The sequence below is a fragment of the Ylistrum balloti genome, unplaced genomic scaffold, assembly GCF_031769215.1.
Source record: "Ylistrum balloti isolate Yb309-2 unplaced genomic scaffold, AGI_CSIRO_Ybal_v1 Utg370454, whole genome shotgun sequence".
Lineage (NCBI taxonomy): Eukaryota > Metazoa > Mollusca > Bivalvia > Pectinida > Pectinidae > Ylistrum > Ylistrum balloti.
The window spans coordinates 22,825-50,354 of NW_026782301.1; the positions used below are offsets into that span (position 1 = coordinate 22,825).

At 35.5% G+C, this 27,530-nt stretch overlaps 1 protein-coding gene across 1 annotated transcript in view; it reads right to left on the bottom strand.

The window, feature by feature from the left end:
* Window positions 1-5,134: 5,134 nt before the first annotated feature.
* LOC132555140 (spectrin beta chain, non-erythrocytic 5-like) overlaps window positions 5,135-27,530 on the bottom strand; it is a 125,465-nt gene continuing 103,069 nt past the window's right edge. Inside the window, exons 66-89 of the mRNA XM_060219489.1 lie at window positions 26,299-26,436; window positions 25,790-25,915; window positions 24,635-24,765; window positions 24,347-24,533; window positions 23,429-23,629; window positions 23,111-23,206; window positions 22,704-22,838; window positions 21,769-21,951; window positions 21,342-21,533; window positions 20,942-21,097; window positions 20,529-20,746; window positions 20,136-20,325; window positions 19,922-20,020; window positions 19,513-19,695; window positions 19,167-19,280; window positions 16,863-16,954; window positions 15,891-16,480; window positions 15,194-15,382; window positions 13,879-13,944; window positions 10,292-10,342; window positions 7,202-7,501; window positions 6,875-7,051; window positions 6,006-6,037; window positions 5,135-5,528 (exon numbers count right to left, since the gene is read on the bottom strand). Of these exons, the coding sequence (XP_060075472.1) occupies window positions 5,334-5,528; window positions 6,006-6,037; window positions 6,875-7,051; window positions 7,202-7,501; window positions 10,292-10,342; window positions 13,879-13,944; window positions 15,194-15,382; window positions 15,891-16,480; window positions 16,863-16,954; window positions 19,167-19,280; window positions 19,513-19,695; window positions 19,922-20,020; window positions 20,136-20,325; window positions 20,529-20,746; window positions 20,942-21,097; window positions 21,342-21,533; window positions 21,769-21,951; window positions 22,704-22,838; window positions 23,111-23,206; window positions 23,429-23,629; window positions 24,347-24,533; window positions 24,635-24,765; window positions 25,790-25,915; window positions 26,299-26,436 (4,041 nt within the window). The 3' untranslated portion in view covers window positions 5,135-5,333. The remainder of the gene's footprint in view (window positions 5,529-6,005; window positions 6,038-6,874; window positions 7,052-7,201; window positions 7,502-10,291; window positions 10,343-13,878; window positions 13,945-15,193; window positions 15,383-15,890; window positions 16,481-16,862; window positions 16,955-19,166; window positions 19,281-19,512; window positions 19,696-19,921; window positions 20,021-20,135; window positions 20,326-20,528; window positions 20,747-20,941; window positions 21,098-21,341; window positions 21,534-21,768; window positions 21,952-22,703; window positions 22,839-23,110; window positions 23,207-23,428; window positions 23,630-24,346; window positions 24,534-24,634; window positions 24,766-25,789; window positions 25,916-26,298; window positions 26,437-27,530) is intronic.

Consider the following 27,530-nt stretch of genomic DNA (forward strand, 5'->3'; position numbering starts at 1 on the left):
GTTCCTCTCCTCATCCACATACTAACCAAAGCTGGTGTATTCTGTTCCTCTCCTCATCCACATACTAACCAAAGCTGGTATATTCTGTTCCTCTCCTCATCCACATACTAACCAAAGCTGGTGTATTCTGTTCCTCTCCTCATCCACATACTAACCAAAGCTGGTGTATTCTGTTCCTCTCATCATCCACATACTAACCAAAGCTGGTGTATTCTGTTCCTCTCATCATCCACATACTAACCAAAGCTGGTATATTCTGTTCCTCTCCTCATCCACATACTAACCAAAGCTGGTGTATTCTGTTCCTCTCCTCATCCACATACTAACCAAAGCTGGTGTATTCTGTTCCTCTCATCATCCACATACTAACCAAAGCTGGTGTATTCTGTTCCTCTCATCATCCACATACTAACCAAAGCTGGTATATTCTGTTCCTCTCCTCATCCACATACTAACCAAAGCTGGTGTATTCTGTTCCTCTCCTCATCCACATACTAACCAAAGCTGGTATATTCTGTTCCTCTCATCATCCACATACTAACCAAAGCTGGTGTATTCTGTTCCTCTCATCATCCACATACTAACCAAAGCTGGTATATTCTGTTCCTCTCATCATCCACATACTAACCAAAGCTGGTGTATTCTGTTCCTCTCATCATCCACATACTAACCAAAGCTGGTGTATTCTGTTCCTCTCCTCATCCACATACTAACCAAAGCTGGTATATTCTGTTCCTCTCCTCATCCACATACTAACCAAAGCTGGTGTATTCTGTTCCTCTCCTCATCCACATACTAGCCAATGCTGACATATTTGTACACCTCTCCTCATCGACATACTAACCAATGCCGACATATTTGTACACCTCTCCTCATCGACATACTAACCAATGCTGACATATTTGTACACCTCTCCTCATCGACATACTAACCAATGCTGACATATTTGTACACCTCTCCTCAATGACATACTAACCAATGCTGACATGATGAAGATGCTGATCAGTACAATACAAATCACTACAAATATTCTGATGTACTCGTCTACTAAATGTGAAAATGTATGTAAACATTTGTATGCATAGTAATAAGGTTTCCAGAGCTTCAATATATTTTCATGGAAGAAGTCCTAGGGAGCTTGAATCGCTTTCATGGAGACAAAAATAATGACAAATAAATAGTGCCTTTTTTGACCTGTGTTAATGATTCTTCAGGAAATGGTGAACGTTTTAACACACTAGTATCTCAATGATGTTGTAAACAATCTTCAAGGTCATGGACAATCATCCATCCAAACAGAGTGGTATCTCGAACCTCTGAAGTTGCTGCTTAAAATGAAGCTGCTTTATATTGCTTTGTAGGATTCCATTAAAAAACATGTAAATGTATATTTCTACCATTTTTTTTAATGTATCTTCTTCATAAAAAGCAAGCTGTGAGGAGAGTATCTGCTAATCGTGTCAATGTCAATAAAATGGTTGACTAATTTATAGTTATGATGTGTATGTGTGAACCATTACTGGGTAAATCAATGACAAAATGGATGATGCATGCTGAATGACAGCCCTCCTATGTGAAGACATGTATGGAATTGTTATCATTCTTTATCAATAAAACTTTCGCTAAAAAAGTTTCTTTGAAGATTTTTGACATATTTTCCACTTTGACCTTGAATAAAGGTGAAGGCACTATATAGAAGACACTTATCATTGCATCCCCTTTCCAGGTACCAGTACTAACCAAAACCCTCAATTGTCTGCCTGAATCGGAGATCCCTATGACCTACCATAAGTCAACGTCATTGATATAAAGACATGTTGGTACAAGGAAAACACCTTACACCAGTGTAATACTTTTATTACAATTTATTGCTTTTTGTGAACAATGTTAGTCCCGGATATAAGTTGTAGTATTTACAATATAGCAATACTGCATAATCTTCTATATACTTGTCATACACAAGTTATTTTGGCATCTGTGTTATATATATGATAATACATCTAATATTGTCAGTATATCCTGTTTTCTGAACTATACTTATAACAGTGTTCTACACAACAAACTTTACACCTATAAATTATTTGCATATGATGAAATGTATCAAAGTGTATAACACAAGGCTAAAGAGTAAAAAAATAATGACATAAAATGATACATAGAATTAACAGGAAGTCCTATAGAAAATCAGATCCATGATCTATGAGGGAAATTATACCCCTGAATCACAGAGAAGTGTAAATTGTGGATTTAATCACAGGTGTACCATACAGGTAGACATATACACAAATAGTTTAACCTTTAACCTCTCCATATCTACACACCCTGACTAATTCCAATAAAAGAAATTCTTTTTCATCAGCAATGTGACCACTTGTAATGAATACATTGTAATTACAGGTTTGTTAACAAACACTAAAACCAATGACTATAAAGCCTAAAATTATATACCAGATTACATGGTCCTGAAGTTGGACTCGGAAATTATTTCAGCACAGATATTCCAAATAAGAAAAAGACATTTTGTTAAAAATAAACATTCACAAGCAAATCATAAACAAAAAATGTGGGGTTGGCAACATCTTCAACTCTTTAAAAAGTAATACTTCAAGAAGTAATGCAAGACTCAATTACCAGGTCTGTTATAAGGATCTGGTGGAGGAGGGGGGAGGGGGGATTTCTGATGAAAAGCAATGTTACAGTGGTTTACTTCAATGTCCTCTTGTTAGGAATAACTTAAGTTGACTTTGATTTTCCATTTCAAGAACTTTTGACTTTGACCCAGGTTTATTCCAGTCTGCTCTATTTGATCCTGGCTTCTTTTAAGTACACACTTTGCAAAACATCTGCCTTACTCAAAATTCTCCATCGGAGTTCTTTACCTTGATCATGATTTACTTCCCTTCCAAGAACTCTACCGGTATCATAATTGATTTCACAACCTGGGTTTTATGTAAATATTCAATAAAACCTCATCATACCAAGGTTCTGATGGAAACAAATGAGACAATTCATTGTGTATAAATATATTTCATAAACCTTTTATCTTTTATATAGTAACAGAAATTATTTATCTAAAATCTCCGAAAATTTTAAGGTATGACAGCTTTGTGAAAAATTTACATTGTATCTTTTCATCTTGGCCGGATTAATTCTATATAAATCTTTTTCATTCTTCAAAAATGTAGGTTAATAATTTGTTTATATGAGCATATTCAGAATACTTCCGTAAACACATAAAAAATAAATAAAAATATAAGTATTAGGAGAATAAAACATTCTAAATTGGATCCAATATCCTCCATACAGTGTGAATGTCATGGGACAGGTGTACTTCAAAGAACCTGCTCAACGTCAAATAAGTTCATCTTAATTTCATAACTTATTTCATTAAAGATAATAAGGTTGATCTTATGACAAATAAGAAAGCATACATTTTCTCAAAACACAAAACTACACCATATATCCCTTTTAACATACCACTTACATACAGATGACTTCAAAGTTTTTTGTGTCGATATATTTTCATGATCAAGTTGATAAAACAGCACAAAAAATCAGGACGAAGGTTACTTGGACTCTGAAAAGCTTCACACATATATCCAATGATGTCTTAATCAGTCCACACCTTTAAATTGGTCCCAACAACTGAGAATTGTGGAAAGCTTTCTTAGTCCAATCAAGATTGTAGGCAATCACAGTTATTATCAATATTGCTTATTTCACTTTCTAAAACTGAAAGGAAATAAAACCTGATGTTATTGTCACCATACAAATGACAGCATGATTCATTGTTGTAATGTTAACGGTAGGATGAAATGAAAGGATGGATTTGTTGCATATGGTTCATACTAATTTATCAAAAATAGTTTTCTTTTTTCTTTGCGCTGGACAACATTAAGTAAAAATGTAAACATTGTAAGATTTGACATTCAATATCAGGAAAACTAACAATGGCAGCCTTTAACAACATACTGTAAAATAAGATATTTTCGTGGAGCTTAAATTTTGTGGTTTTCCAAAAATAACCATTTTGGTTGGCACTTGACTTGTGGTTGAATTTTGCTATAGTACTATAATCCAGGTCAACTTCTATTTGTTTATTACCTTGGATTATAAATTTTTTTATTCATAATTCAACAGCAATAAATGCCCCACAAAAAAGATTTTACAATCATATGGGAACACTAGGATGTTAAGGTATCAGGTAAGAAACACTGCTCTGTACCTTAATGCCATCTTTATAAGATTTCTGGCAGTAAAACACAGAGAAACCACAAAATTCCACAGAAATTCATAAGTACTTATCAGTATGCATAACATGTATAATATTTTATTATTTAATAACAATTTCATATTTAAACAGAAAATAATGTAACCAATATATATGTACCACAATATCTGTGTCAGTCAGAATCATTGTATCTTATATCCCTTCAATACACTCAGTCAGAATCATTGTATCTTATATCCCTTCAATACACTCAGTCAGAATCATTGTATCTTATATCCCTTCAATACACATCCTGCTGATGTTAATAATGTATAATAGAAGTTCGAGGTGCAGACTTTTGACCTAACCTAGGTCTACTATATCTTAACTAATAAGATGAAAAACTACCAGACAAAAATAATTGTAAAGGAATATAAATAAAAACACATGTACAATATGAATTTATATATCAATTGATTATACTATTTATATGTTACACATGATGTCGACATATCTGCCATAAAACCTAGACATTAAAAGTAGATCTAACCTAAGGATCAACAGCTATTCAGGTAATTATTTAAGAAAACCTTATCTATTGAACACAAATATTACTTTGGAATAAAAAGGCAATGAAGGTTCACCTGCAATGTCTAAATACCATGTAATCAATGTCAGGATTTATAAATCGTTCTTCCGAGCACCTGTATACATTATGGATCACTCAACTGTACACCTTGTAGTTATTTAGCTGTACCAGAGGTACACCTTGTAGTTACTTAGCTGTACCAGAGGTACACCTTGTAGTTACTTAGCTGTACCAGAGGTACACCTTGTAGTTATTTAGCTGTACCAGAGGTACACCTTGTAGTTATTTAGCTGTACCAGAGGTACACCTTGTAGTTATTTAGCTGTACCAGAGGTATACCTGTAATGTACACTCATCGCTCATATTCATGCATCAATTTTTGTACGAAGTTTGTTACCACACTCTCATCTCTTTGTGATATTTCGGTTTTCTTCCATTACAATGTTTTCGACGAATCTGCTCTTGCCATTTTATATTAGGAAATTTATCATCCTATTTTATGATTCTGAGCCTGTTTATTATTTGCTGTGAAGACTACGTGTCTGACTTCTTGTCTTTCTTGTGTTTTTTGTGCTCTTTGTGTTCTTCATGGTCTTTGTCCTTTTTCTTCTTGAGGAAACCAAACATGCTTCTTCTCTTTCCCTTCTTATCTTCGTCCCCATGGTCCGCCTCTTCAGCCCCAAGATGATCCGACATGGGGCGTTCTCGTGGAGCTTGTTGCGGCCTTGCCTGTACAGAAATAAACAGTTAGTATTACAGAATCAACATCATAGAATACTGATACCTTCACTTCTTCAAGGAACCAAAGCCACATGATTTTTGCATTCAATATATTTGTGTCTTTATCTTTTATGCCTGTCCATATATATTGCTGTTAGTAATGTCACAAACCAATGCTATTTCATTGGTCTGTAATAAGCCTATGCTCTAAATTTATTAAGGACGATACAAAACGCAGGCACCTGGGCTTATTACAGAACAGATACAGAAATATTCAGTTCCTGTATCTAAACATGGGTGGTTTCTCATTTGTGCTATCTCAACATTAACTCAGTGCCAGTCATTTCTGTTTTTAATATTATGGAAAGAAATATGGGGAATATGATATTGTTTTTCAGCTCTAAAAGGACAATAAATAAATAAATAAATCTCTCCCTGTTGAGAATATATGAAAACATTGATTTATTTGTCTACAAAATAACTTACTCTTGGGCTTTCCTGCTGATATTGTTGATGGTCTGCAATGGAAAAAGAATACAATCAGAATTTTACAAAGATATTTTATACCCCTGGTATACTGTTTAATCAAAACAACTGAGCAGGGAATCACAAAGATATTTTATACCCCTGGTATACTGTTTAATCAAAACAACTGAGCAGGGAATCACAAAGATATTTTATACCCCTGGTATACTGTTTAATCAAAACAACTGAGCAGGGAATCACAAAGATCCACATGATATAGGAGCCTTGTAGAGTCTGTGTACCTCACGTGTGAGCACGGAATCACATAGATCCACATGATATAGGAGCCTTGTAGAGTCTGTGTACCTCACGTGTGAGCACGGAATCACATAGATCCACATGATATAGGAGCCTTGTAGAGTCTGTGTACCTCACGTGTGAGCACGGAATCACATAGATTCACATGATATATTAGCCTTGGAGTCATTTATAAATCGTTTGTGATAAATCATGTATTTGCAAATATGTATGAAGAAATATATTTGTGAAATAAAGTAGGTAAACTAAATACAATTATTAATAGACCTTAAACGACGGGAGGAGGCCAACAGATTAAAAAAGTTCCTGGTCTTCATAAAATCAATGAAAATATTAGATATATGCACATCTTTATTTCAATATATGTTATAGAATTAAGCTGTATTCTGTCAAAACACTTTTTGAAATGGACTCACATATATCACTTGTAACTTGTATTTTACATTGGTAAATTATCTTATTCCTACCCAACAACATCTATCTATTTTCTTTTATCTACTTTCACAAATATTCACAGAAATTAAGACTATTGCATATTCATCTTTTGTAAAGCTATCTTTTTAGATACACACCATGACCATCTCCGTTGAGTTCATCACTACCATTATAACTCTGAGGTGTAACAACTGGTGACTGGTCAGATGTTGCCATGACTACAGGTGACTGGTCAGATGTTTCCATAACTACTGGTGGCTGTTCTGAGAGTGGCAGAGGTGGTGGTGGTGATACTACTTCATCTTCCACATGATCTGCTACAAGAAACATGTGAGTCAGTTATCTCAATAACCAAAATAACATCTACATATGCATTTCAATGTATTGAAGAAAACAAAACACTAAACTACATTTGCAAGTGTCCATAGCTTTATATGCAATGAATAAATAAAGGGTCAACCCACCTGAAGAGGGGTCACTCAATCTGCTCACTGTTCGGTCATTCTGAGGTGTTTGGACGTCTTGAAACTCCTCCCTTGGACTGTCCTGCCGGTTTACAGGTTCAGCCTCTGACACCTCCACAGAGTTACCCGGAACACCTGAGGAGTTACCATGATCAGCCATCTGGCGTACCCTGGCCAGGTCCTCTTCTCTGAACTCCTGAGATTCTCTGTGAGGTGCGAGTGGAGATGTGCTGCGAGCACGACCTTCAAGATGTTCATTATTTGCCATCGCTTCAGCCACATCTTCAGAAACTTGAGCAGCTGAAAGCAACAAGAATAATATTAGAAAAACTGATATTATACAAGTTAATGACGTAAATCTAGATCATCAATCCAGGGTGCTGTAAAGTCAAACTGAATGCATGCAAAATTAATGTGGAATATATGAGGTAATTACACATGGAGTATATATAGATATATATTACTTATACATGTATCTTTAAAAATTGAATTAGCATTACAATTTCTTAAACAATGAAAAGAAAACTAATCATTTAATAAAGAGCTTAGGTTTTAAAAAACAAGTTCAAAGATATGTTTAATCTTCAGTAACACTATTTCACTTTGTAATTTTTAACATAGTACATCAAGTAAATTAAATCTTTATATCAAAATACATTTATCAAAGCTTGATAAGAAAGGCAAGATAAATAATTCCCCCATTGGCAGCCAAGCAGATCTGAGGATTAACTCGATAGCCAAGCTTGCAGATCTGCAGATTCAACTTGTTCTGACAGCCAATCAAAATTGAGAATTCACTTCAGTCAACAGCTAAGCAGACATCTTGCTTCACATTGCTTACATCCAGTCAGAATGCACAATCAACATTAGTGGCTTTAAAGCCAGACTGGTTGGTCTTTGTACAGCAAGATAATCAAAAAGCTTACATTACTGACAGGATTAACATTGCTACCAATACATTCTGAAATAAGGTTTATACCAATTATTGAAGATGTTTTGGAAGAATCAACATTAAGATTGCTGTTTGCTATGTGTTTAGGATATGGTATCTAGCTACCACTGGGCTTCTGGTGAGTGTAGTAAGTCTGTGGATTGTGAATAGGAAAGTGTCAAACACACATCACTGCATCAAACATACAAGTGCAATTACAAATCACACATACTCCTATAGATATTTGGTGAAAGGAACAAAATCTGTGGGCAAAAAGACAGCTTCTTTGAGATCTGCTTAGTTAAGTATGACTAGAAGATAATAAATATCTATCATATCATGAAGAAATCTGTGTATAAAGAAGAGAACAATCATTCTGAACCAAGTAAGAATATTTTGTATACATATCTCTGCCTATATCTGGACAGTTTCACTCATTAAAAACACAAAGACAGAAGAAGTGTCAAAGCCAGAGCACTGTGTCCACTAATAATATAACTATCACATTGAAGCACTCCACTCAACTACAGGCAACACTAATGTTAACAACACAAAATCACTAGCTTTTACAAGTGTCTGTTCATAGGTCAAACTGGCATGGTGATAATAATCACATCATCTAATAAATGAAAAGCCAATTAATATCCAGTCATTACATAGAACTGCATCGGCAAGACATTAGTTACATAGAACAGTAATGTTATACCGTAACAATCCAGGAAACATGCACACATTTACTTACAAGTGTATACCAAATAATCTTTGTGACCTTGACATACACTGTATCATTACTGATCACATTTTTACTGATGACCTTGGTCATTATGGAAGGCTTTTAACTGATAATTTTGACTATTAACCATTAAAGATGTCTTTATAGTGATGACTTTGACAATACCTGATGACCTTGACAGTTCCTGAAGAATTATATTGTATTGATGACCTTCAGAATTACTGATGACCTTGACCATTCCTGATGAATTAAATTGTACTGATGACCTTCAGAATTACTGATGACCTTGACCATTATTAATGCCTTTGAGCCTTTGCTATAATTGTATTTTAATTCACAAATTAATTTGTGATCATATATCTATACCTTGGTTTTACAGTTGGAATTTAATTTAGAAGGTTTTACAATAAGTGATGGATGACCTTCATCATTACTGATGACCTTGTGTCATCATCACTAGCAACAGTCCGTTACATTTGATCTTACATTAACATTGGTATAGCATTGTACAGATGAATTTACACTTGATCCAATTGAAGATAAAATGATTGTATTTGTGCATTTAATCACAGAATATTTCATGGTCAAGCTTAAGGTATGGCCAATATCACAATGTTAAATATACACAAGCATTAAGCTTTATCATCACATTGCACACAAGTTCAGCATAGAGAAATATTTCAATTAAGCCATTTTTATGTATTTATCACAATTACTGATATGTATCTTGACAATGCAATCTGTTGTCACAACATTCCAAAATCACATGTACTTAGGTATAGAGGCATTTACTGAACAAAGACGCTTCTGTTTTCTACAGGGGATTAAAACAAACCTCTGTTAACATTTTCTGTCTTCTAGAAAGCTTGTACTATATGCAACATCTATAAGTTAGTCACAAGCTGCAATAAATCTAGATCAAATTAAAGAATTCAACAGCATTTCAAAAAAAGACAAAACAAGGTAAAAATGACAAAATGACAGTGTCAAAAAAGCCAGAAGAGTTTGGAAACCTGCACCTGTGTAGCCAGTTAAAGGAGCCACATAGCACTTCAGACACATTCCATAGCATGCTCATGCATTTCATGTCACATTGTAACTCATTATAAATTTTCTTTTCTTCATTCTACAATTTCAATGGCTTCTTTTTTAGGACTACAATTTTGAGTCTGACCTATTCATAAGATTATCTTCAAACTTTCAATTCGGATGTTTTAGCAAACATCATGCAAACCTCACAAGCAAATTGCAAGAAACTTCACCAAATTGCAATAAAATTCAATAAAGCCCTTGAACCTGCAAAAACTACTAATCCCATCAAAAGATCTGCCTGAGCATTCTACATAAAGCAATCTGAAACAGCCTTGTCTCCACAGCAGTAAATCTCTGCACTCGTCAGGAAAGACAACTCTATACCACATGATACCTGTAAATATTTCTCTCAACTCTGAGTCTTCCAGCATCTCATCTTCTGCCCCTGGGTATAAAATCAGAATATTTACATGGCATGCTCATTGATATAATAAAGGATTTCTTGGAAAAAAGAAAAAACAATAAACCAGCTTTACAAAAAAAATCATGATGGAGATTAAGAAGAAAGAGGAAAGCTAAAGCACAGCAGAGAAAATTAATTTTTTAACTCACACAAAACAGAAAGAATTTAATAAAAGAAAAATACCATCGTGTAAATTGACATTAAAAATGTCTTTGTTGCGGACCTTTATCTAGTGCGGACCTTTATCTAGTGCTTGGTTTGAATGCACTGGGAGCATTGCTTCACTTCTAGAAGTCAGCATTACCTTCATGTTCAATGCATTCCATAACACCTCAAATTCTAACATTTTAATACAATGGTTTCTAGCAGCACCATTCTACAATAAATCCATTACATTGCCCATTTTCAAAGCTAAGAACATGTGTTACATATCTATGACCATTTGATCTCTGTTGATATTCACATGACAGAAGGAAATATAATTGTGACTAGACAACATATCTTTCTAGTATTAATATCAACTACCATTCCAATATTAACTCTCAACATTCAAATAAATGTGTATGATATTTTGAAATGAAATTTACAATATGTGTTCAAAAGAGGATTGCATACAGTGACTGAGGGAAAGTTGTGACAATCCATGCTATATCTAGCAACAGATATATAAGTCACTTCACCTCTGTGATCATTAAAAGGTTGTGACCTCAAGGTCACAAGGTTAATCTTTCCTTCTAAATTAAAATACTTTGACATATCAGGGCAATTAAAAGTATACTATCAGATGTGAAATTCTCAAATATGGTATATCCTTACTGGTACCAGTATATATAGCATTTTGTGAAGCTGATTGCTCTTTTCCTTGGCAGTTTATAAAATACATCACATTTATAAGCATTTTGTTTGTGTTATTCAGTGCATTATTCTGGAAAGCTGAGTGATTGTAGACATCTGAAATAGCCAGCTTAACGTAACAAGTAACATTACAACACAGATCACAATGATAGGAATGCTCACAGAAGCAGTTTTACAAGTTTAACTGAGTTATTGATAGCAGTAAAATCAAAGTCATATCTACAATTTAAGCATTCTATTATCTTTATACCCGTCACACATGTCATGACAAAATGAACGTATCTGTATATACATCATTGTGGATGACCAATGTAACTAGGTTAAAAACCACTACAGAAATCTAAATAGTAGTCTGTTTGGTATCACTTTAAGATAATTTGCATAACAGTAGAATAAGAATTTGGGTGTATATCAAATGTAATCTTATCAAAGGCCAGGTGTCATTATATTGATATCTCATCAAAGAATATGTGTTGTTCTATCATTATCTGATCAAAGGCCAGGTTCTGTTATCCAATCCATATTTTTTGTTTGAAACATATCAAATGACCCTTAATATCCTGTTTTGTTATGACATATCTAAAGAATGCAGATAATTTTAAAATAAAACCCTTTGAATATGAAGACAAGAGATCCCAGAGGGATCTTGGCGCCCACCATTTGAGGATCTGTTTTCAGTTCTTGAAGATTTGTTTTTTATTTTTTTTTTGTTTGTTACAGGTGTTGTAAATGTTCATGAACTGGTCTTCATTGAATGTACTCAATGATGGCACAAGATATTTTTATTAAGCACCTATTAGCAAATATCATTTGAAAAAGATCCCAAAGTATTATTAGATAGCAGTCAGTTACAGGTGGATGATGTGCTGTATTACTGTCGACATCCAAGATGGCCACTTGTGGGCCACCTTGATTTCAAATCAGTCCAAAAAAGGTACAATGCACAACTAGGGACCAAAGGAAACCAATATCTATGAAATATCAGAAGGATCCATCCAGAACTTCCTCAGATATAGCAGTAACAAGATTTTACTCTCAAAATCCAAGATGGCTGCCTGTCAGCCATCTTGATTTCGGATCAGTCCAAAAAGGTATAATGCACAACTTGGAACCAAAGGGAACCTGCATATGAAATTTGAGAAAGATCCATCCAGTACTTTCCAAGAAATAGCAGTAACAAACTTTTACATCCAAAATCCAAGATGGCCACCTGTCGGCCATCTTGAATTCGAATCAGTCCAAGAAAGGTACAATGCACAACTAGGGACCAAGGGGAAACTGCATATGAAATTTGAGAAAGATCCATCCAGTACTTTCCAAGAAATAGCAGTAACAAACTTTTACTTCCAAAATCCAAGATGGCTGCCTGTCGGCCATCTTGAATTCAAATCAGTCCAAAAAAGGTACAATGCACAACTAGGGACCAAGGGGAAACTGCATATGAAATTTGAGAAAGATCCATCCAGTACTTTCCAAGAAATAGCAGTAACAAACTTTTACTTCTAAAATCCAAGATGGCTGCCTGTCGGCCATCTTGAATTCGAATCAGTCCAAAAAAGGTACAATGCACAACTAGGGACCAAGGGGAAACTGCATATGAAATTTGAGAAAGATCCATCCAGTACTTTTCCAGAAATAGCGGTAACAAGAATTGTTTACGGACGGACGGACGGACGGACCACGGACGCAGGGCGATTTGAATAACCCACCATCTATTAGATGGTGGGCTAATAAATCAGATTGTGATAAATCAGGTTGTGATATATCAGATTGTGAGCTCTTCAAATAAACCTAAGTCCTCGACATTAAGCCTAGAACACCAAGGTTTGGGGATCTGATGAGCTGTAATATCTAATACTATTTACATAGTTTTACTTTAAATACATGTATTATATCTGAATATTTATCAGAGATTTTTACATTTTTTCATGTTCATCGCTAAAGATGCTCAGATGAATCACACAGACACATTGCCTTGAGATTGATTAGTGTTGTAAGTAAAGAGAAATGATTGTTCTTCAAAAAAAAAGAGGATCAGAAAAAAAAAATCTTATGAAGACTTCCAATTACAATGAAAGTGCTTAGCAACAATGAATGAACCAAATACATAAAAAGGACACACTTAACATCACTTCTGCCTTCATTGTGCATTCATCATAAACCACGGGTCAATTTCCTTCTTATTGGAATTTACCGAATCAAATATTGAATATAAAATATAGTAGTCTTTATGATACTCAATATCAAGGAAAAGAAGATTGCAGTCATTCTGGAAAAAAGTTGGGTATGCTTAGGACAGTTAATATAAGTCCACTGTGGAACTTCTTGTCGAGAGTGTTATATGTGACAATAGAGATAATGCTTTTCCTATATGACCAAACAATTAACCATGCAGTTTTACTACCACAGCTGCCTGCTTTTCAGTTTTGTATCACAAGTTTTTATTACTATAAAATAGATACAATGACCCTGGCTAGAGACAGCACACTGAGGGTTGAGGTGTATATTAGAGCTTCTCTATCTTTACGAGGAATGCAGAGCTGCTGACTGTGTGTCACACAGAAATCCTGGCTACACAAAGAGGAAGAAAAAAAAATGGCCAAGTGTAAAAAAGCAGGGAGAAAATGCGGAAAAATAAAGATAACCAGGAGAATACAAATCACCTCCATCGTCGTCCCTCTGATCAGAATTATGTATGAATTCCGAATCTGTGTGCATGGGCAACTGAGCTACAATAGCCATAAAGAAAAGAGGAACATGAATAATAATGCTAAGATAGGTAAATATGGGTTTATATAATTTACATTTCATGTCAAGTAAAAAAGTTTAAAAGTATGTATCAGAAGGCTGATTAACCAAATACATTTACACATGTACATACACATCATAGGGGAGGCATCATAGCTTATATTTCACCATTTCTTTTGTTAAAGTCAGAATTAAAAGGAATAATTTAAACAATTAGAAGACAATAATCAGCTATAACATGATGTATGTACATGTATACTAGGTTGTATGTTGTGTGTATACCAAACACTGCTAAAAGCATCAGAAGCTACATGTATCTTCATTATTATTTAGTAAGCACCACAGTTAATGAGCAAATTACATACTTTAACATAATCAAAACTTAACAGATGCTTTCTCCACGTCACATATCCCCTTTGAAGCCTCACATATCCCCTTTGAAGCCTCTTTCCTAACTAGTATCTCTGAAAGCCCACCTTTATGCTTAATACCAGGTATTATTACAACTCCCCGACCTATACGGGGTTCCTATTACCTGGTATTACAGATATCTAAATTCATTCTTGTAGTTGAAACCCTTAGTAACACTAGTGCCAAAACTTCCCGACCTGTACGAGGTCCCTATTACCTGGTATTACAGATATGTAAATCCCTCCATGTAGCCTTGTAGCAGAAAACCCCAGTAACTCTAGCACCACAATCTGTACATAGTTTGTAGTAATGCTAGGACTAAATTCCTATACTTGTATGAAGAGTGATCCTAAAACTGGTATATTTTCTCTCCAAGTTAGAGACCCCCACTATTAATCAATCATTCCTTCCTGTGTTCTTTCCTGAAATGTCTATAGGATTATGAGAAATCATCTGTAATGTTTTATGTATACAAATATAATAACATTCCTTTAGCGTTCAATATAAGATTTGATTAAGCCAATCATTTATTCAAATGTAACCCTATTTTTCCAAAAACCAGAAAGAGTTCCAAAATAGACTGAATGTTTTCAACAGTGACTTAATAAGCACACAAATTAGTGAGATATATATCTGGGGATTATAAGCATACATTAAATATGAATATTCATAAGCAGGCAGATGTTATGTATTATATATAGCATTAACAGAAGATAATGAGAATCACAGGTCTATACATGGGTAATAACAATATTGGGGAAAAGAACATTACATCTAAATCAACAAATTCTGAGTTCAACGTTTTTCAATGTTCATTACCTGCAAAATGGCTGACTTTAGAAAGCCATTCATTCATTTCAATCTGATTGCTTGCTTCCATTAAGAATTCAGCTCCATCTTTGAGTCGTAGTCGGAAAACATTCTTCTTTTTGTGGTAGTCTCTAGCAGCCTCACAATAAGCATTGTGTATAAATAGGGACGGAGCACAGGGCACTTTCTCTACAGAGGCTGAAAAACAATTAGGCAAGGTCATACAAGGTCAAAATACATAACATCAAAGTCACACAACAATGAGGCAAAGTTATACAAGGTCATATACAACAAAGATTAACATAAGGTCATACAACTCAACTCTATGTCGTCAATGCCATAAAACAATGAGACAAGGTTCACACAAGGATATACACAATAAAGACAAAGTCACAATATAGTCAAACAATGTTGATGCCAAATCATAATACAATTACACAGGTGACAAGTCATAAAACATGTGTACAAAGTAAATGCGAGGAAATGTTACAACATACTGTTGTTAAAATAATTGAAATGTTCAAGGTCACAATATACAAATTCACAAAACAAGCAGACAAGAAAAACTCAACATTCTTATAGAGTATAGATTCCCATCAAATATTTATAACTAACTAATATTGAACTCCAAGATGTCCAAAGAGAAACATCATATCATAGTATATGCATTTATAGCCAGTATCTATATATTATGAAAAGTTCGTACCTTCCTTGTCTTTGAAAAATGCCATAATTTGTCCATATAATACAGTATAGAATGATTTCCAGGATCGAATTGTGGCTTTTTTACCACCAGTTTGTAATTCCTGTTTACGCTCTAAAAGTCCTTCAACTTCAGCAGGAGGTAAATTATCTGGAAGTTTATATTTTTCTTTAAAACTACGTGTTCTTCTCCGAAGATTAAAACTAGGAGTTCTCTTTTTCTTATCTTTGCCATCATCTTTCAAAGCCTCTACACGTTTCTGTTTGGGGCTAAGCTGAGGTGAGCGCCCAGGGATGTGTTGTTGGTCAGACATGCCCAACATCTCTGGAGGCGGGGCATCTGGCAGGGTTGGAGCATCCAGCTCATCATTGTCATTTTGAACTATTCCCTCCCCATGTTTAAATTCATAAGCCTTTTGTAGCACAGGTGGTGGGGAGCTGGCCCCATCGGTACGAGACTTGAAACTAATAGCGCGTCGAACCTCCTTTCCACCACTGTCCTTGTCACCTTTCTTATCTCCTTTGTTTTTCTTTATACTATGAGAGCGACCAATCAAGTTCTTCACTGTGTTACGGTCCAACTTATCTCGGTCACTGTAATACATCAATAACAGTAAAATATTGAACCATCTTGTCCTAAATACTGAGGGTACCTTAAGCAGGACTTAATTTTCCATTGTTTGTTAATATCTATACTGCTAGATCCTGTTTTTTTTCCTTTTTTTTCTCTTTGTGTGAAAATTTCCAGCACATTCCTGTATCATTGTTCCATCAAACACTAAATTCCTCAGGTTTTCAGAAGTTCTAACATCCTACATATCAAATTAACAAATGTGTTGTAGAATTGCTGATACAACCTGACTTAAACACATCTAAACAATCTGATAGAAATGTTTTTACTTAGCCAGGAGTCCACTCTGTTGACTGGTATTTTGCTAATTTGTCAATGACTTATCTTATTGTACAAACAACTTACATATCATCCTCGTCTGAAGAGCCATCAGCACTTTTCTGTCTTCTCAGTAAGACATCTCGTGCCTTCCTCTGTTCCTCTTCACGTTTTCTTTCCTGTGGCAAAACACATTGATTTAGTAATTCTGTATTATTCATCTTGTTCTCACACAAAAAAGACTGTTTAAATGTTAAGCTCTACATAAAGCTGGCAACAAGTTTAAAATGACTAACAGCCAACATGACAGTATCTGTGTAATAACACATTCAGCCATACTAGAAAGCTCCAGATTAAGAAAAATGAGAATTAAGATGCACATATTTAGATACATGATAACAAGCTAAGCTTAAATACTATTCCAAATTTCTTAACTTAAATAATGCATTGAAGTCATCAATCATAACACTGCCTTTTTTTTTTTTGAAATTTGAAATCCATGCTCAGTATGATTATTCATGCAATCGGACAACAAAAAAAAGTAAAGCACAAAGCCCTGACATACATCTGATAAATCTAATACACATCTATAAATATATATATATATATATATATTTTTTTTTTCTCTCTGTAAAAAAATGAACACCACATTTACTGATAGTGAAGATTCTTGTCAGTTGTTATTTAACACCACTGAGTTACTGTTCAATCTCTAAAGTGTCTGTGTGATTTGGACAGTCTATATTACAACTATATGTTAGATGTTACTGTTTACATAAGTGAATCCTGACAGACATCAGAAACAGATTTACTAAAGGACAGTATCACGCTTCATAGTGGACCTCAGTGTTAAACAAAACGTGAATGAAAAATCAAGCTTTAAATAAACACAATGAAGGTAATTAACATTTAAAAGAACGTTTACAACATTGAAGCTTTGAGTAACAAAACTAAATCATTATGCAGTAAAAATTAAGCTGCGAAAACACTGATCAAGCAAAAAACCAAACATACACTCTGCAGAGTCTGCAAATAGAAAGAAGGTTTGGTCAAGGAATGGTGGTCAATGATAGGCTGCTATATGTAATGTTTGTAATCTTCCATAATGGTCTTCCTCTTCATTAAACACAGATTTTATTTCATTTAAATCATTATTTTAAAACTTGCTGAAAATTGAATATCTACTAGTTCCTTGCAATATTATTGGTCTAAAATGTCTAAATCACAAATAGTCATTAAAGCTACAAAAATATTCTTTAAAATATGCCTCAAGCCTTTATTTAATCTAGGTCATGTTAATGACTAGAGCGTACACTTGTGATCTACAACACAATAAAACGCCACAAAAAGGTAATTAGACACCACATCTTGTAATCTAGTTTAGAAAGATACAGCCATTTTCTAGGATACCTGCTATATCACAATAATAAGACAAATTTTACTGACCACTAAAAATCATTTTTGTCTACAGCCACAAGATGGAGACAATAAAGATGGACATTTTAACAACACTACAAAAATATAACACTCAGTATAACAAAATGGGAGATCCCACAGGGATCTTGGTGCCCATCATTGATCTCTATTTGATCTTTAAAAGTTGGATCTTTTTCCTTCTCTCCTCTGTTTTTGCTCTCCATTATAATAAATTTAAACATTCCTCTGAAGGAATAGTGATTTTAATTTCTAATTCCCAAATCCAAGATGGTGTCGGCTTTGTTTTTTCTGATCAGTCTTGAAATCTAAAGGTCACATACAACAAGGGACCAAGGGAAACCTACGTAACAGATGAGAAGGATCTTTCCTGTATTTCCCCAGAATTTTTGTTTTTAAATGAACAGATGACGAGAGACTACATATATAGCCTACCATCTGATGATGTTGGGATAATGAATTCATACAATTTCATTATCAGAAAGCAATGTTCTTAATGAGAATGGTTTCCGACTGAAAATGATACCCTTTATGATACATATAAATCAGCAATTAAAAACAAGAGATTTATTTTGTATCAACTAGAACAAGGGCAAAATATTCACATGCTTCCCCCTACGAAATCCCACACCATGAAATTATATATGTATTTCAATATAAGTATTTTTACAATCAGATCTTAAATAATATTTGCATCATTCATTATGTGCTTTCATACACTTGGTGAGTCTGAATACCACATCTACTCTATAGAAATAGTGACGTTCCCATCAGAACTACCATCTTACCTACTCCTGCAAACAGACAGACATGACCCAAGGTGATATGGATGTACACAATGCCCTAGCTTTCAGTTACATACAGATGTACAAAACAGAGCAGCAAGTGTTTATACAAACATTCCACAACAGATGTTATAAGACATTCAACATGGCCAATAGATATTATAAATTGTACCTCCATGATTCTATCTTGTTCACGTTTTCGAATCTCCTCCAGTCTCTCCATCTCTCTTCTGGCATTCTCTTGTTCAATCTGCTGTTGTTTCTTGTCTAGGATAGCCTGTTCTAACTGTCGACAAAGAGAAGTAGTGTCAATACACAAGGTCTGGACCCCAGACATTTTAGTGTACTACAGAAATAGTAATATGCAACTAGTAGCTATTTTAATATTGTGAAAATAATACCAAAGAGAAATACAGATTTTCAATCACCTTCATGCCTCCAAATTACTCAGAGCTTTTTAAATGAACATCACATCAAAGTGCACATAAAGACTGTGATAAATTCTGTAAGTTACTCACCTGAGTTCTGCGACAGATTCCTTTGAATTTTTCTGACTGAGCTTCAACAGTTTTCTCAAAGTCATCCTGTCGCCGTAGTAACTCTTCGACTGCCTGTATATTGCTACCATAATTTTTCTCCTTCATCAATGGTTCCCTGATTGTCATCCAGGCTTCCAATTGTTCCATCTCATGTTTCAATTGCTAGAAAACAAGGTCAAGTTCATTAATTTTATCAAGGTCACATCTTAATGCTATCCCCTGATCATCTTTCCTGTTAGTCTGAACTTTATAGAAAAATCTCTTCAAGTCATCAAATTAATTGCCATTACCAATTCTTGTTCTCTAAAAAATCTCAGAGTTCTTTACCATAAAATCCTTTGACCTTTTAATAATCACATATCATGTTGGTAAAATCACATCTACAAACCTGGGCCTCTAGGTTCTGATCACAGATTTTTTTGTAGGTTTCAAATGTACTCAGTAACGCTTCCCAAGCAGAGTTTAAATCTTTCACTTTGTCTTGTATCTGGAACAGATCAGCAATATTTCATATACATCTAATATGTAACATTCTTTCTATAAATCCACTTCAAAGGCCTGTAAAGATTCACATTATACAATACAAAACTTTGTGTACACACCTCATCAGACAGGAAATGGCCATTTTGTATCATGACCTGTCCTGTCTCCCTGAAAGTGTTGACAACCTCCTCCCGGCTCTCTATCTCTGTCTTGTGTTCCTTACATAAGGTGATCTTGGCTTCGGCCAGAGACAGATCCCGTGGATGTTCCTCTGATGTGATGATGGCGATCATTTCATTAATCCATGCTCTGGAAGAAGAAGGTATTCCTGTGCTTTCTCTTTGTTAATAATCAGTTTCCATCCATATTTTAAATAATTTGTACTAATACCACAAATCTATACTGCTGATTTTGTTAGGACATACATTACAGAGAGGACCTGCCCCCTCCCTCCTAGTTAAATTAAAAAAATCCTGAACATATACAGAGTTCATCCAACCTTAGATACTTACATGAGCTCCCTGTAGTCATTAAAGTAGACCTGGAGTTGGTCAGCCTGTTGTAGCTTCTCTTTACGAAGCGTGGCTTTCTCCACAAGGTTGTTCCATGATTGAACCATTTCCTCATGTTTCATGGCGATGTGTTCCTGGGCATCGGGAAACTGGCCAATTAGTCTCTCTGCTTCCTTGGTGATTGACTCCACCTGTTCACTGATGGCGGCAAGGTCACGCTGTACAGACAATGACAAGGTTATATAACATACAAAACAACACTTTGCACTATTGTATTTGTTTTCTCATTTTGTTCATTGTTTGCATGAACTTTCTTAGAGTATATTTGGTTAAAAAAAAAAAATTCCAACTTCACAACTATTTGAACATCTTCATGAAACTTTTAGAATGAACAAAGTAACCTGTGGCCTTACCTCAAGTCCTTCGTGTCTACTAAGCAGTGCCCGCACACTTTCCAGATCATGGCCAAAGTCCTCCTTGGTCACCAGTCCTTCTTTCTCTTGGATCCAGTCCAGTGTGTCGTCTGCATCCCTACCATACATGTGAACCTGCTTGGCAGCTGCGAGGGCCTGTAGAATGAAAAGTTGTATGATAGATTTTCTCTTTATATTTTAGTTACGTAAGGATTAAGGCATTTTCATCCAAAACATGCCTAAAGCAGAGAATTCCTAAATTTCAGTTGATTCTTCCTTACAAATGAAAACTGCTGCAAGAAATGAATCCACATCATAAGTCATGTTCAATAACAGAGATAAAGATATACGGTGTTCTATGACCTTATTGTAAGGATATTTATCCTTTGTTAATACTTACATCCTGACGGGCCTTGGTGACATCTTTCAATTCAAGCCACATCTGATTAATCTCCTCCAGTCTCATCTTGATCTTCTCCGACTCAAAATGTTGTACTTCAATCATGGCGATCCCCATGGTTTCTACCTTAGTGATTCGATCTTCACTTGAATTAAGGTCGTGGATAAAGTCCTCAAACTTCTGCTGTAACATCTGAAGGAGAAAAGTCAACTTTAATTGGTGTTAGATTTAAGTAGAGAGTCTGTAAAATTCCAATGCTGATAGGGTATATACCTGATCTTTTATAGGACTTTCAATTTTCCAGTTCTTAAGTCATAACAAAATGAAATGAAAACAAGGATGTATTAACTTTAAGTCTTTGTGTAGATGTTTTACTTCAAACCGAAACTTAGTCTAGTATCTCTGCAATGAAAATTGAAATACAAACCTCCACATGCTCAAGATCTTGTCCATAATCCTCTGACGCAGCTATGACAACACGGTCAGAGATCCAGACAGTCACTTCCTCTGCCTCACGATAAAACTCAAACAGTTTCTTAGTATCTGTTAGTCTGACACGTCGCTGGCTGGAGAGATCCTGAAGGTGGCTGTGTTTACTTTCTATAGATGCCTACAGAATATAAACATCGCTATACAACCAGGAGTTCATACTTCTCATCAATGGTAATGAAACATTCCAAAAGAAATATACAGCTTTTGTTTTTAGGACCATTTTTTATTGACAGAAAGACGGGTTGTTACTGCAAAGGTTACCATACTACCTCTCTATGTTTGCTATGGCAGAAGCTACAAGGCGTAACCATACTACCTCTCTATGTTTGCTATGACAGGAGCTATAAGGTGTAACCATACTACCTCTATGTTTGCTATGACTGAAGCTACAAGGTGTCACCATACTACCTCTCTATGTTTGCTATGACAGGAGCTATAAGGTGTAACCATACTACCTCTATGTTTGCTATGACTGAAGCTATAAGGTGTAACCATACTACCTCTATGTTTGCTATGACTGAAGCTACAAGGTGTCACCATACTACCTCTCTATGTTTGCTATGACAGAAGCTACAAGGTGTCACCATACTACCTCTCTATGTTTGCTATGACTGAAGCTAAAAGGTGTCACCATACTACCTCGCTATGTTTGCTATGACTGAAGCTAAAAGGTGTCACCATACTACCTCTCTATGTTTGCTATGACTGAAGCTAACAGGTGTCACCATACTACCTCTCTATGTTTGCTATGACAGAAGCTATAAGGTATCACCATACTACCTCTGTATGTTTGCAATGACAGAAGCTACAAGGTGTCACCAAACTACCTCTGTATGTTTGCAATGACAGAAGCTAAAAGGTGTCTCATACCTGTTGTTTCTTGATATTTTCGCTGTCATAGTGACCTTTGTCCACTAAAGTGCGGCTCAGAGCTGCCAATTCTCCAATGTTGTTGCTAAAGTTATCAATATCTCTTTCAAGAGCATCCAATTTCTTTGTGTAGGCCTGAAATATGAAAGTTAATCAGCATCAGATCATGTGTTCACACAATGGCAGTGACATCATCTTTTATGTGTAATCATTTTCAACCATAAATGACCACTGCCCGTGAGAAAGTACCTTGTCTCGTGACATATTTCTTTTCAACTTTATTTTGCAATACACTTATTGATTAGTAACATTATCAATCTGACGACTTGTAATGTATATCTAAGACGGTATACTTGGGCCTGTTCAGTGAGACGATTACAGTAATATTGTGACAACTGTCAGCATACCTGTACTGTATCCTCGTCTTTGCCGTAATCTGGACTGCTAAGGACTGGGATCTTCTCATCCATCCAGCTGTTAGCCTCTGCTATCTCAGCATAGAACTGTCACAGAAACATTATCATCATTTTTGTTGATGATATGTAATTTGAAACCATGGATCAGTAAATTTCTAATATAGCAAGTATGACCATCATCAAATACAGAATACAAAACTATTTGATAAAAAATATAACATCATTCAAAACAATATTTATTACAAATAACCATGCTTTCTACTCTTAATTATGATATTGTGATGAACAAAGTTCAGATAGAATTCCTACCTTTTGAGATTCCAGGGAGTCCTGTAGGGCGACCTTGCGGACAGATGTCTGTTCCTTGAGCTGCTGAAGGTCACGGTGAAGTTCATCCAGTCGCATCTCGATGTCCTGACTGGCAAAGTGTTTGGACTGGACCATTCTCTGGGCATTACTAGCCACCTCATCAATTAGGGGCTCATGGGCAATGATCTCAGCCTCCAGTGCCTGAAAAGTACAGTGGATATTTAATGTGGTGACAAAATATTGATCTCAGCCTCCAGTGCCTGAAAAGTACAGTGGATATTTAATGTGGTGACAAAATATTGATCTCAGCCTCCAGCGCCTGAAAAGTACAGTGGATATTTAATGTGGTGACAAAATATTGATCTCAGCCTCCAGTGCCTGAAAAGTACAGTGGATATTTAATGTGGTGACAAAATATTGATCTCAGCCTCCAGCGCCTGAAAAGTACAGTGGATATTTAATGTGGTGACAAAATATTGATCTCAGCCTCCAGCGCCTGAAAAGTACAGTGGATATTTAATGTGGTGACATAATATTGATCTCAGCCTCCAGCGCCTGAAAAGTACAGTGGATATTTAATGTGGTGACATAATATTGATCTCAGCCTCCAGCGCCTGAAAAGTACAGTGGATATTTAATGTGGTGACATAATATTGATCTCAGCCTCCAGCGCCTGAAAAGTACAGTGGATATTTAATGTGGTGACAAAATATTAAATATCATATTTATACATGATGTCCACACATATCACTTTCAGTAAAATTACAAATGATATTTCATGGTACTGTAATAAGCGTTCCCCCTGACTTTGAGCCCCATGGCTTATTGCAGGATAATTATCTAAAATCACTCAATAATGTTTTCAATACTTCTCATTTATAACCATGCTGTTCAACTTTATTATAGATGAATACAAACCTGGTGTTTCTTCATGAGGTTCTGGACAGCTGGATAGGATGCTCCAAGGTCTGTAGAAGAAGCGACTGGCTTCTTATCTTGTATCCAAGACATCTCATCCTCTACATCACGGAAGAATTGGTACATCAACAGTGCCTCCTCCAAGTTATCACGCCTAATGGTGCAAGGCTCAGTAAGGGACTTATACCTGTCAGATAAAAAAAAGTTCTCAGTACATGGTTAAAGCCACTCGATATGAAAAAAAATTCAAATCTTTTTTAAACTGGTCCAGAGACGAGATACACTTACCTTTCTGATGTTTCTTTAGCCCTAGCCTGCAGGTCTTTGTTCATGAAATGTTTAGCCTCCTTAAACACTTGAGCAGCATCCTGGACATCAGTTACTTTCTCTCTATGGATTTGGATGTCCTGTTCCAACATCTGTTACAACAAACAATAAGAAAATACCAACCTGTCAATATAGTCATAATATAAACTCAAATTCAATAAAACTCTGACAAAATATGAAAAAAAAAAAAAATTTACAAAAAGTCCTCAAAAAGAACAAGGAGAATAAGACCAGGTGTTCCTTAAGAGTAGGTGTTTTCTGCTTTATCAACAACATCCACCAAGCAAAAAATTGGTCAATCCAAGTATGTTATGCAATGTTCTCAAATGAGAATAAGGTATACAACAACAGAACCAACAGGCAACAATATGGTATATGACTGACATACTGACCTTCACATAGGCACCTATCAGAAGACTTACACATGTGTATGGCAGATTATGACATTTCTATACCTAAAGACCTAATTCCAAGCTGTATAAAGGAAAGGTAAACAAAAGATACCAGAAAGCTATCAGGGAATGAAATGGAGCTGAATGTCTAATCAAAATTTTAATCTGTAAACTTTTGCAAAAGCCTGTTTGATACATGTCAAAAATAACCTGATAAAACCCCAAATTAATATCCAATTGTAAAATATTAGTCTAAGAAAAGGTCTGATCTAGACGCAACAGTATGGCCAGCAGAAATGAAATAATTCCTAATTTCTGGCTATAAATCACTTAAATTCAGTGAAAACTTTATTTTGTGATCTTACCTCTTCAGACTTATTTGTGAATACATGATTTCACCGACACTGAGCTAGATATAACTTTAAAATGTGAAAGATGAGTTATTTAAGATATGGAATCTTCAAGACAGCTATTGATTTCCAAATCAAAATGGATGCCATCCAGAGGCAATTAAGCACAAATGATAGTGAGGGATTTGAATTTGAAATTGACTCTCTTTGCATGCTAACATGAAAATAAATGCTGTACGAAATATAAGTGATTTTCAGTAAATGAAAACTTTATCTGAACAATTCGGAGATCAGATATGAAGGACAAATGAGACGAAACATCATATTATTTATGACCTTTGACACTGAAGACAATTTAGTGAAAGATGTCTGACCTGGTGTTTCTTGAGGAGGTTGTTGACAGAGGTGAGGTCCTTGCCATGGTCCTCTGACATGAGTTGTGATTCCACATCCTCCATCCATGACATGAGGTCATCCACCACACGATTGAACATCAGAGCCTATAACAAAAACAAATGGATGGTAACTTGACAAAAATTGTGAAACGTATTGAAATATTTATCAGCTATTTAGTATTGATGATTCAACTATTCCCCTACTTACCAAATCATTTGTAACTAAATATTGTAAACTCACAAAATTCTCATCTCAAATCTTTTGTAACTGGTCTCATCACAACTTTATCACAGCGTCTCAAAGCAATTGTGTTCCTTAGTACATATGCACCAGATTTGAGTCGATGTACTTTCGTATGACTGAATTAAATGACTGAAAGCAAAATTGAGTTCTTGGATGATACGTGACTTAAAGTTTCTATGACAAAGTTTTTTTCTGCCCTTCTACAGACTGTGCTTTGACAAATAAAATGATCTGGTTCATGTACCTGGTAAGCGTCTTGCAATCTATCCTTCTTTTCAGCACTAGCAGCCATGAGAGCCTCCCAGCTTAATTCCAGCTCATTCAGTCGTTTCTCTATATCTGTCTTGGCATAGTGATCCTCTTTCTCAAGCCCATTACCCTCCTAGGGACAACATTCAATACATATCAGCAATGATGATAAGGGAATCAAGAGCAAAAACAATGTTATCACAGTCACTCTCTTTCATCACAAGAGGCTTACAGTAAGGACAGTCACCTGAAGTATCACAGTCACTCTCTTTCATCACAAGAGGCTTACAGTAAGGACAGTCACCTGAAGTATCACAGTCACTCTCTTTCATCACAAGAGGCTTACAGTAAGGACAGTCACCTCAAGTATCACAGTCACTCTCTTTCATCACAAGAGGCTTACAGTAAGGACAGTCACCTGAAGTATCACAGTCACTCTCTTTCATCACAAGAGGCTTACAGTAAGGACAGTCACCTCAAGTAAAACAATGTTATCACAGTCACTCTCTTTCATCACAAGAGGCTTACAGTAAGGACAGTCACCTCAAGTATCACAGTCACTCTCTTTCATCACAAGAGGCTTACAGTAAGGACAGTCACCTGAAGTAAAACAATGTTATCACAGTCACTCTCTTTCATCACAAGAGGCTTACTGTAAGGACAGTCACCTGAAGTAAAACAATGTTATCACAGTCACTCTCTTTCATCACAAGAGGCTTACAGTAAGGACAATCACCTGAAGTAAAACAATGTTATCACAGTCACTCTCTTTCATCACAAGAGGCTTACAGTAAGGACAGTCACCTGAAGTATCACAGTCACTCTCTTTCATCACAAGAGGCTTACAGTAAGGACAGTCACCTCAAGTATCACAGTCACTCTCTTTCATCACAAGAGGCTTACAGTAAGGACAATCACCTGAAGTATCACAGTCACTCTCTTTCATCACAAGAGACTTACAGTAAGGACAGTCACATGAAGTATCACAGTCACTCTCTTTCATCACAAGAGACTTACAGTAAGGACAGTCACCTGAAGTATCACAGTCACTCTCTTTCATCACAAGAGGCTTACAGTAAGGACAGTCACCTGAAGTATCACAGTCACTCTCTTTCATCACAAGAGGCTTACAGTAAGGACAATCACCTGAAGTATCACAGTCACTCTCTTTCATCACAAGAGACTTACAGTAAGGACAGTCACCTGAAGTATCACAGTCACTCTCTT